At 38.2% G+C, this 11,884-nt stretch overlaps 3 protein-coding genes across 3 annotated transcripts; 1 reads left to right on the forward strand and 2 right to left on the reverse strand.

The window, feature by feature from the left end:
* Positions 1-665: 665 nt before the first annotated feature.
* On the reverse strand, positions 666-2,820 carry CBG24832 (the record flags this gene model as incomplete). Its single annotated transcript, XM_002648488.1, has 7 exons — positions 666-863; positions 910-1,221; positions 1,270-1,363; positions 1,540-1,989; positions 2,306-2,418; positions 2,467-2,589; positions 2,740-2,820. 7 exons carry the CDS (start codon positions 2,818-2,820, stop codon positions 666-668), a joined length of 1,371 nt encoding a protein of 456 aa, XP_002648534.1.
* A 752-nt stretch (positions 2,821-3,572) lies between these two features.
* CBG24833 lies at positions 3,573-10,634 on the forward strand (the record flags this gene model as incomplete). The annotated part of the gene is made up of 13 exons (XM_045241077.1): positions 3,573-3,733; positions 3,785-3,897; positions 3,949-4,319; positions 4,390-4,782; positions 6,347-6,370; positions 6,420-6,527; positions 7,270-7,608; positions 7,658-7,808; positions 7,851-8,425; positions 8,469-8,724; positions 9,271-9,797; positions 9,852-10,000; positions 10,046-10,634. The coding sequence occupies 13 exons, from the start codon at positions 3,573-3,575 to the stop codon at positions 10,632-10,634; spliced, it is 3,756 nt and encodes a 1,251-aa protein (XP_045091424.1).
* Positions 10,635-10,874: 240 nt separating this feature from the next.
* CBG24834 lies at positions 10,875-11,654 on the reverse strand (the record flags this gene model as incomplete). The annotated part of the gene is made up of 4 exons (XM_045241078.1): positions 10,875-10,931; positions 10,972-11,206; positions 11,250-11,569; positions 11,619-11,654. 4 exons carry the CDS (start codon positions 11,652-11,654, stop codon positions 10,875-10,877), a joined length of 648 nt encoding a protein of 215 aa, XP_045100916.1.
* Positions 11,655-11,884: the final 230 nt, after the last annotated feature.

Genomic DNA, 11,884 nt, shown 5'->3' on the forward strand with positions numbered 1-11,884 from the left:
GCTTCTCGGAGTGCAAGCCATGCGGCGAGAAGATAAATGTGAATTAAAACGAGTAGTTCAACGAAGAAATCCGATGCGGGTAGTAGAGACAGTGGCTGAAATCGATTTTTTGGTTTCACCATTTATTCAAGTTTAGATTATTAACCTGGTATAATGTCCACATGTGTTTCAGTACTCCCCAACCACGTCTTCCGTTCTCTCCCCTCATTTGAATCCTGTAGAATGCAGTAAATCGTATTTTCCACTGATGTTTTCCACATTCTCACAATCAGATATTTTCAGCTATGCAATGAAATGTGTGTCCCGGATGTTTAACTTTTAACTTTGGAATGCTTTATTCATAACTTTTGATTGAATAGTAATGGACATGGAATTGGGTGGGTTGAGAGGAATAGAGGTATTTCGGTTTCTCAGTTTTTCATAAGGTATCCGTAATTTTTAGAAAAAGCGTCACGAAAAAAAGTCACATCTATTTCATAGAAAAGAAAGCTTGTGACGAAAGTGAATTTAACATTTGGAAAGGGGGAAATTGCAATGCAAAAAAGGGAAATAAGAAAACGGGTAAAGCATGACAATCGGTTGATGGAGGAGGAATGGCTCAAATAAATGATGGGGAAAAGGCACTTTTTTGATACTAGATTTCTGATGCAAGTTGTTAGCAGATCCTACGAAACTGGACGAGGTGAAATCGGCGGTGTCTGAGCAGGAGTTGTTATACGTGATGATGAGAATCCGCTGCGGGGTGGAGTGTAGTTCTTTCCCGCGTGAAGCGATTCGCGAAGACGCCCAAGTCTTTCAAGGACCGCTGCTTGACGATCTGTAGTTTTCTCCATAGCTGACAAGGATTGACGGGCCGGAGAATTCTGAAAAAGAACCTTTATGTCGACCAAACCTTTACCAAGAACTTACCACACTAGCGAATTTTGTGAGATTTGGAGGCAACTCTCCTGAAGTACCTGCCAAATTCAAATGACTTCCACGTATAGAAAGATTCTGAATGGATCCTCGAAGCGACGCCAAAGAAGGACTGCGAGAGAGATTAGTTTCTGCAACGCGTCTGATTTCCTGCGATATTATCTCATCGTCTCTGCGGATTGTTCCCTTCTGCTCGAGTCGCTGCATGAGACGAGAGGCCGGTCGCGAAGTTGGAGAATCATTGTCGCCTCCGTTTAAGAAATTATTCATTGGTGAACTGAGAGCGCTACGAGCGCGAGACGGTGTCTGTAGAATACGTTTTAATGAAGAGAATTTCGATTAAAGAGCTGTTACCTTGAACTCAAATGTTTCTGTTGATTTGTTCGGTGGTGAGCAGGGTGCAGGATGCACATTTTCAGTAGAAGAAGGAAGAGGCGATCCAAAATTTCTGAAAATTCGTATATAAAATTGTTGAATTCATTATCAGTCTGCATCTTTTGTGGCCTCCTTTTACTTTTTGTGAAGACAGATTCCAAAGCATCTGCAGTTTCTTTGCCTGTTTTACTTTTAAGAGGAACAACCCATGCATACTTACTAAAACAATCAATGATGGTCAAGAGATACTTGAAATCATGATTCTCCGAGGCATAAGGAATCATTTCTACTAAATCAGATTGCCATTGATCATCTATTCCACTAACGTAAACTCTTTGACTCTTGAAATTCTTACGTGCTGGCTTGTGAAGAGTGTAAACATCTTGCTCATCGAGAAACTCTTTAGCTTTTTTCTGCGACACCTTTGCTACTCTTGAGAGCTCATTGATACCACAGAAACCTGTTTTAGGAGAATAATATGTTTTTTCTAAAAGGATTCTATCCTTTGAATCCTTGGAATCCTCTGGCTCTGGCAGATCCTTCGTTGATCCACCACTTTTCACTTCTTTGGAAATTATTTTACACTTTGTTGTGCTACAATCTTCACACTTCCCCTTTATCATTGCTCTGCTGTTCTTTGTCAACATCGATTGAACATCAAGCGTATTCGTCTTTATCTTGCACTTGAAACAATACAAGCTGGAAGCTCTAGGATTCGGAGAATCTGATATTTCACAAGACATTTATTTATTATAATGAGAAAAGATAGAAGAAATAAACATTAGTTACAAATCAAGTGTCAGTATGATACCAGTATAATTATATTTCATAAATACTGGTAAAGCTATAGTTTATACCAGTATTAATACCAGTATGGTTCTTTAGTAATACCAGTATAGTTATAATTTATAAATACTGGTAAAGCTATATTTTAGAAATACCAGTATGATTATATTTCATAAACACTGACACAAAGAGCAATAACTTACACTTTGTTAGTAATTGTTAATAATACTCTTCTTTTTCTCGAAGGTCATCGGCGTCATCTTTCAATTTATTCTTCCTGTCTCGCTCAGCTCGATGTAGCCTCATCAACTTTGCACGTTGCGTCTTCACAATATCCTTCTTCTGAAAAAAAAAGTTGTTTTTGTAAAGATAATTCATCAAAATTCTCACCTTTTTTCTATCTTGATATGCGCTTTGTCTCTTTCCAATTAATATCTTCTCATTCTCATAGTAAGCTCTTGCAATTGTAGCCTTTGCAGTTGCTTTTGCTGCCTTATCTTTCAGCATTTCTGCCTGAATTCAGTCATTGTATTTCACATTCTTTAAAAAAATTTAAAAAGTAAAAATAAAACCAACCTTTCGTTGAAGCTGTTCCAAAGTAAGACTCTCCGAATCTTTCCGAAATTCTTCTCGTTGAGCATCGAGTTCTTATATCTTCGAAACCTTAGGAGTCGTCTTAGGATCTTGAATCCCAGAATCTTCGGGTTTATCAACATCCATGGAAGTTGGGAGATTTCCACTCATTTGGGGAATAGGACTTGCCTGAAAAGATCGAATTTAAAATTTGAAGTCATTAGAACAGCTTTGAAGCAAGTTATAAGCGATAATGAGATAATTTATGCAAGAAAGTTGAAGAAAACTGAAGAAATTCTGCGACACAAATCGTTCTCAAATGAGACACTTCGCTCTCCTTCGCTAGGTGAATGTCTTTGCAGATCCTCTTGTACCTGTTTGCTAGCACGTTCGAGAAGGTTAGAGTGTCATTGCAGTGTGTGATGCAATTGCTTCTCGAACGCATTAAAGTGTGACCAAAGTTGTCGTGTTCTAGATCTCACAGATTGACCACTCTCTCTCTCTCTCTTTCTCATTTACAATTAGTTATTTCCTTCACTAGGCACTTCAAGGAATCTTGCTTTCGCTGAATGTCTTTCAGATCCTTTTGTGTGACGTACAAAGGTCATCAGCGTCCTCTTTCTCTTTGTGTGATCTTCTTTCCTCTTCCTCACTGTGACCGAGCGCAATCACACATTTGCCCCAGTTGAACTAGACACACGCGACGCAACACGCAAACGCGTTGGGCAAGAGTGGAAGGCAGAGACGCAGAGGAAAGCGAGAGACAGCCAGCATCGCATTCTTCCATAAGCCTTTGTGAATAGAAAAGAGACTTGTTTTTCTTCCGTAGTTTGCGTTGATTTCGTTATTTCCCATCCGTAATTCAAAAAATATTTTAAAAAACACGATTAATTATTTGTTTTTAGCTTGTCTCGTGTTCGATCATGGCAAAAGTTATCCGAATCAAGATGCACGGCAAGAAGATCAATTTCGTGCCGTCTCAAAAAATTCTCGCCAAGAGCACACTAAAAGCTGCCTTCCTGCTTGCCGAGGAGGCAATTGTTTCTCTTTCGTATGAAATGTGTGAAGAGGAGATCCATTGTGAGTAAGTCACATGTGGATTATTTCTCACTTATTTCAAAAATTTGTGATTTAGAATGAACGAGGAGGGAACGGCCTTTATACTTCCTGAGAACTACTTAAATCTCCAGTTCAATGTGGAATCCGATAGAGCTCCTTCTCGACCATCAACTCCTGATGATGCGGAAGGTTTGATGAATATTGGACACCGCATTTATGTATATATTTTTTTTGTTTTAGAACCTACATCTAAGAAGCGGCGAAGGATTGACATGGACATGGAACCTTTGTCGATTGATGGAGATATCGTATTTCTTATAAGCCAATACGCTTGGTTCTATTCGAAAGGAGACAATCTGAAACGATCTGCTATCCCTATCACTCGATTTCTTGCAATTACTTACCGCCACGGGGGGAATAAGCATTTAGCGAACGGCGATTGTGTTAGACTTACATCATATCAAAACCAGGCAGTGATAGTTGATTCGTATGTTGTACTGGTTGATGATTCCCTCGATTTAATAGTTATGCAATCTAAATCCACCGAGCTATGCAATCGCGATTTGATATTGGAAGCACCCGAACTGAGGAGAGGAATGCCATACTATTTGGTAAGTCTAACTAAGTATTTTACTCATAATTTATAATTTTTGATTATTATTCACACTGAAATGATTTCAGATGGGTTACTCGGTAATACATGGAAGAACGTCACATATCTCATTCTCCGCGGGAATTATATCCAGCGATATCACATCGAGATTGCGTTTTTTGGGCTCCAGTGGAGCATTCGTGGGAGACAGTGGAGGAAGCTGCTGGAGCGATGATGGAAGGCTAATTGGGATGCAGGTCAGTCCTGGGCGAGATGGGCTTTATTCCAAAATGCTGGGTGCGGGATGTGGGATCAACTTATTTTCGCGGAATGCGAGATTTCACAAAAACTCAAACCCAAAATTGCAGGTTGAGACTGAGACTGTTCCTCATACAACTGACCATAATGGACGACCGGCATCTCCGGCAACGGGTGGTCGATGTGGAATAATCCCGATCAAAAACATACAAGCTTTAATACTAGTAAGCTTTACTTAATACAACACATTATATTAATCAATGACTTTAGAAATTTCTGCCGTTGGAAGAAAATGTCGAATTGAAAGAATAATCGCGCTATCGTGAATGGATGATATCACTTATACGAATTAGGTGTGGGATTTTGGTGTCACAATAATTCGTTGTGATAATAAAATGGTTTCATTATTGTTGTGATAATAAACGATTTCATTATTGATGGCTTATGTTTGGAATCTCTTCGAAAATGAAGTAAGCTTGAAGTCTTTAAGGTAATTTTTATTCAAAATGTTAGCGCAATATTTCGACCATCTCGACCACTGGATTTCGGCAACATTTTTTCTAACGCACCTTTCGACCTTTCCCCCATTTTTGAAATTTGCTGAAAATGACACATTTTTGATGACCGAAGGTTAGAAATCAATGAAAATAAGCCTTAAAATGACTGAAAATGTAGAAAATTGAGAGTGGTCGAAAAGGTGTGCTAGAACGGCAAAATACATATTATTGAAAGACGCCACTCTACAAATTTTTGTCCATTCTACATCTGTCTCTCTACCCCCTCCTCCCATTTAATTGGCTGTCAGTCATATCATTATATCAATTTTTCACTGTGTTCTCTCTCTCGTTTCTACAGTATCTTTGGACACTCACTTATCACTGCTATCATTTCTAATTCCTCTCCATTTTTCACTCTATTATCAATATTTTCTTTCGTCTCATCAATGTATGAATTCCAGTTGGGCGTCTAACCAAAACTAAAGAAAGCATCGGATCTTTTTTCTTTATATTTCCGCTTGCATATCAACTTCACTTCAGAAACTCAAATAACAACATTCTCGCATCTACCGTAATCTCATAGTAGTCTTTATTAGAATCTTCGAAAATCCTATGTTTTTATTTGTCTACATTCTGATCTAAACTGTTTTCAGTAACAATTTTTTTCAACGATCCCATTGTTTACTTTTTCAAATTCTCTCATTTCAAGAATCTCGGTATCTGAAAATTTTCTTTTTATTCTTAATCATAATGACTGTCTCTACTCATCACTACCATCAAGGCTGAGAAAATCGGTAATTGGTAGGACCAATCAGTCTGTTTTTTTTTCGAAAGTACGCTCAGCGACCCTAAAACCACTTAGGGCGGCTAAACCGCCGTATCCTATCTATCCTTAAAAGTTCTTTATTCAAAAAGCTGCATCCGTTCGTGGTATAGCCTTGATTACCATATAACTTCCTTGTCCAGTTATCAGCTGGTCATATATAGATACTGATGTTTTTGGAGTTGTTCCCAATTATTATCATTACATCATCAAATGAAAGAACTATTTAGTAACCAAACGAAGTTTCACTTTGTTAATCAAATTTTAAGCGAAAATTCCTGCCCCAATATAGGTTCTATAGTTTTCGTAAAAAAACTTTTTCCTCAAAATCTAATCCCCATCCATTTTGTTTTTGCCGCTCCTATTACTTCATTCTTTTTCTTATCAGTTTGTTATTCTTTTTTTTCAGGCTATGATAGAATGTCCCAACTTGTGAAACAAATATCTGTGTTTACCACCGCTGAACAGTATCAGAAGATAATCCATCAATTGGTATCTTATGAAGATTTCTTTTTTATACTTTTCAATATTTGAATTTCAGCTTGGACAACTTTCCAGAACTCGAGAAACCGTTGCTGATGAGGCAGCTGTAGAGAACAATATTCTGATAATAAGAAACCACATTGAGCAACTTTTGGAAAAACGATTCGTAGGTAAGAGAGATATGTTCTAAAATTCCGAATTTTGATCTGTTCGACGCATTCACCCACGTGGTTGGGACAAATTCTATCTGAAGGCGTTGATAGTCTGGGAAGAAGAAAAAAGAAGGAGTGGGGGGAAGATAATGCAGATAGAAAAGATGACACTGACAACGATGCGCTTTTGATTTACGACCACATCCAAAACGATAAATTGATAACGATGAAGATAGAATCATCTGTCCACAAACTATGGATACAGATAATAAGTGGAGGGACAAATAGACCAACAGCAGAAAAAACATTAGATGGACATTAGGAAAATCAGAAAAGTTTAGAAAGAGCTTGAAAATAGCAAATACCTCATAGTTAAAAAGGAAGACCTTTTCGATAAAATATAAAACAAGAAGTGGCGATGTGGGCTTCTATTAAAGGATATACGGTATTATTTTCTATCCGGATAGAAAAGAGCTTACAATTTCTATGCGAATTCTCCTTCGCGGTTAATGGATTCATGTCTAACAACTTTTAGTTCAAAAACTGTGACTCTATTCACAGCGAAGGAACGGTCCGTCGACAAGCCGTCAACGGTCCGCGCTCATCGCTAAAGCGGAAACTAGGCGGTGTTCACCCGTCCGCGGCTCTTGAGCCTGCATCTAGAAGTTATCTGTTAGTCCCGCTTTGCTTGTGGACATAATAAAGTATTATCAAAGTTGGAAACATGTTTAAGACCTCTACATTTCGTCATAAAAGTCCTTTCTTTCAGTTTTGGCATCCCCGGAACTTGGAGATGATGAGTTTGAAGACGAGTGGAATGTTCTTGTTTGGGGTCTTCTGGTATGCATTGTTCGTTTACCACAGACAATCGAAAAAGATTCTACAACGGAAAGTTTGAACCTATACTTGATTCGCCTGATCAATATGGCTCGCCCTCTACGGCTTCCAAAAGTGTCTGTTGAGAGAGAACAATGGTGGAATCAGTTTTTCGATCAATTCAACAACCTCTTGCATTTTTTGCACGGATTGCTCTCCCAGTTGCAAAATCCAAATTGCAATGTTGAAATCAAGATGAGAGCATTTTTCACGAGACAGGTATTCTGATAGCTTGAAGCGAAATTTATCAAACAATTGCAAATTTCAGCTCCAACCATGTTTGGCAGCATTTCGCCGAGGATGTGTTGAAAATTCCCCTTTACTTCATACGGAACTCAGAAGAGTTCAAGTTGAAAATTTGTCAAATCATGGAAAACTGCTAGAAGATGACTTACGAGAAATCAAAAAGTACTACTCAAGTCTAACCTACATTTTGGGTATTCTAGCAGTCCGAATTTAAGGTCTTCGATTTGAATGTCAAAGTTCTTCCACGAATATGTATGCTACGCCAGATACTTTATGGCAGCTATTGCAAGAAGTAATGATGACTTATGAGCAAGTTATGAATGATGCTTTGATGTGTAATGAGCCCAGTGGCTCACCAATAATGGTGACAAATAACCTTTTTACGTTCACATGCTACTCTTTGAATAAGGTAAGGAAGCGAGAAGGGCTCATTTTATATATCCTATTACAAATTTTTCAGACTCTCTTCTACAACTCATTCGATATTCAAATCGTCAGTGAAGAGACAGCAGCGGCAATTCAAAATGAGATAATTCAATGTAGAATGGGATCAAGTTCTCCAAAAGAACCAAAATTATTTCCATCTGCTGCTTTGATTGCAATGAAGCCAACAACTGGAGTGAAAAGGAACAATGCAACTGCAAATCAAAAAGGAACCGGAGGAAATAATGCACACAAGAAATCAGATGTTAATAGTCAGGAATTTGTTACAATTCCTGCGTTGTTCAGTGGGCCAGACCGAGCCTTTCAAACTACTTATCCCCATTTATTATGCACAACCAAACAAAAAGTTAAAGATTCCTTTTTTGACTTGAATAATAAAAATTTCTCAGGATGCCGTTCTTCTGGACACAAAATCTGGTGCAACTGGAAAACGGCCTCTGTTCTATTTCTACATTCGTGCTAAAACTTGGTCTCCATCTGGTGATGATTTCTATGTGCGAACATTATCACTTCCATTTACAATCAGTACAAGAAGAAATCAAGATTGTCAAGTACAAAGAATGAATTCATCGTATACGGCAACTTGTTTTTGGATGTACGGAACATGCTCCTTCAATGGATTACTTCTGAACTGGAATGAAAATCGTAAGTTTCCCATAAATTCGGAAAACAACTTAACGGTGGGAAGATATGGAAAAATGATTTTCTCCAAACTCCGTTTCTATAAACCCCCGAGAACACTGAACATTGTGCACTGTTACGTCAGAATGCATTTCCTAACTTCAAAAAATAATTTCGTAAAATCTCCTGTCCCACTTCTTTAAAATCATACTTGTGAAAAAGATGGCCGGCCCGCTTTTTAGAAATTTTGAAATTTTAGAGCGAATCATTATTTTTCAAGATGGTTTTTCTTTTTAGTGAACGAAAATCCACACTAGAGGCCGATACTGTCGACAAAAACTGGTTTGAAGTCGTAATTAGAAAAAAAAGTTTCATCCTTGGCTTAATGAAGTTTGATTTTTTTTGCTAAAAATTCAATTAAATTGACTTTTTCGGATGGTTGTGTGCATTTGGATTAATATTTGTGCCATTATAAATATTTTTGCACATTCAAAAAATAACATTTTCGAAAAGTTGTCCTAGGCGGCACGGCCCGGCCATCCACATGTATGTTTAAAACACTGATTTCAGCATTGACATGGACCCAATTTAAAGAACTCACACGTCGGTACTTCATGGTCAACGGAGAAGTCAAACGTACAATGGAGGAATCTGATTATGCCCTATTGGAAGACAAAATGCATTGTGAACAGTGTGGAGACGATACCGATGACCAACATGGAGAAAACTGCATTAGTTTCAAGAATATTCTCTGTTCCCATTTGAGATTCGACACTGACACCGTCCAAATGCGATTCAGTGTTTGGAGGGGAATTCTCGAAGTTCTTCAGATATTTCAAGATCCAAAAGCAGCTGTCAAAACTCTTTGGGAAAACTATTTGATGCATGGATTCTTGGATACACAAGCAGTTATGAACTTGTTGATACCCCGCCACAACTGCATGGTCATCAGATTGACCTACATTCTGGGCGGAAGTGTTTGTGTGAGCTACCGTACCCTGCGCGGAGAAATCGTTCATCTAGAGCCATTGGAATTGAAGAAGCTTCAGGCGAAAAGCATTTTGGAGTACATTTCGGATATTGCAGAAACAGCCAAAGTGAGCCAAACATGAAAAATAGAAAATAATAAAAAGCTTTTATTTGTATTTCAGATTGACTATCTTCTCACATACAATTTGGATTACATGCCAGTCTCCAGTGTTATCGAAAAGTACTTCAAAGTGAATGATGTGAAAAGAGTCAGAGGAGTTTCTTCTAATATAACGGATAAAGGACCATTGAATCATGTTACTCATGTCAAGTGAGTTTAAGCCCAAAGTTAAAATACAATAAGCAATATTTCCAGATTCACACCTCTCCGTGTAGCAGTTGTTGCTTGTCGGGAACACACTCCTCGTCCATCACCACGTCCTTCTGAATCTCATGATATTCCGTCATCATCTTCATCTGAATCTCACTATCTGTTCAATGTTCCGAGTCTTCCGCAGAGATATGAGCATCATCATAATCAGAATCATGATCCGATGACTTCATTGTCTCATATGATGCCTTCGTCTTCATCCACGACGTCGCCTATCAATACAACGCCGACAATGATGCCTCCGTTACCAATGAATCAATCGTTTGAAATGCAATTGGAAGCTTTGATGAAACAATACGGGAAGACTCCGCAAGAGGTAAAACGAGAATTGTTAAATGTGAATTTCGGATCATATTCTCAGGTGGTTGAAACTGTATCTTTCGCTGCGAGAACCAGTCACCATCACCTCGAAATGCTCCCACCACACAATCCGAACCTTCGTTCTGCTTCTTCTCTTGTTCCTGATCACAATGCTAGTTTCGAGGAGTTCATGGATGATCTGACCAACAGCTCAAATGACGATTATATTCCATCCCTCGACTTCTCACATACTAATCACTCTCTTCGCGTTTAGTTTTTCGAAATTCTCTTTCTGTTCTCACATTGTAGTCCAACTTAATTCTCAATTTGCTGGTCAAAAATTTTGTTTGTTTTCAAATTCTATACACATCCTATTCAATTCTACACAACTACAATCAGATTCATAGGATCTCATTATTGTTTTTTGTATCTGTTTTTATTCACTGATCAATAAATAATAAAACGATCTTCATATAAATAAAAGCATACGAATAAAACTATAAAAATAATACTACTATTCCATCCACAACTCGACCTGCCGATGAATGGTTTCGTATATTCTGGAGCGCTCCTAGAAAAATACAAATTATTCAGATGTATGTAAGCATTACAGAAACTTGTTCTGGAATGCAATCGGCCAAGTTCACCACTTCTGTATCTTCATAGTATGCACCAGGTTGTATGTCTTCTCGTAGAACTGTATGCAGAACAAGAATAGCTGCCATTTCTGGTTTTCGAAGAATTTTCGGCAGAATCGTGGCATTTAAGTATCGAACCAACGGATTTGCGTTGTGATAGAGATGACCTGGAACTGTTCCCGGATGAAGGCTCACTGCAGTCACATGTCTGAAAAAAACCAGATCTAGGGATCCTTGGATTTTAAAAATACCTTTTTCTCGAAACTTCGTTTACGTAAACTGCAAGATTCAGCTTTGACGATGCGTATGCCTGATATGGTCCAGCGTAAACACTCAAGAAATTCAAATCTCTCGAATAGCATGCCATTCTGGCTGTGGCTGATGAAAGGAATATTGCTCTTTTTATCTCATTTTGCAGCAATTCATATAGCATAACTTGTCCAACTACGTTCACCGCGTTGTGAAACTCGACGCCATCTGATGTTCGGATTTCTGGAGACAACATAACTCCGGCAGCGAAAATTGCCACATCGAAATGATGGTGTTTCAGTTGATTGGCAAGAAGGAGAATCTACCAATATCAGAAAAAATAGGAAACTTTCAAATTTGTATTTTATTACCTGCTCATTATCTGTAAGATCTAGCTCATAGTACATGTTATTATCCTCACTCAGAAGGTGTCTGGCAGAGAATTTATGATGAACTGTAACGTGCGTCTCGAATTCCGGGTTCTGGCGGAGAATTTTGACAATCTGGAAAATAAATGACCGTTTCGATTTAATAAACTTTTTTTCCTAACCTGGCTTCCAATGGTTCCATCTCCCCCAATAACGAGAATCTTCCGAACCTGTTTGTTCTTCGAAGACCACAATCTAGATAGGAATAC

This window comes from Caenorhabditis briggsae, assembly GCF_000004555.2.
Source record: "Caenorhabditis briggsae AF16 supercontig from assembly CB4, cb25.NA_233, whole genome shotgun sequence".
In the NCBI taxonomy this organism is placed as follows: Eukaryota; Metazoa; Nematoda; class Chromadorea; order Rhabditida; family Rhabditidae; genus Caenorhabditis; species Caenorhabditis briggsae.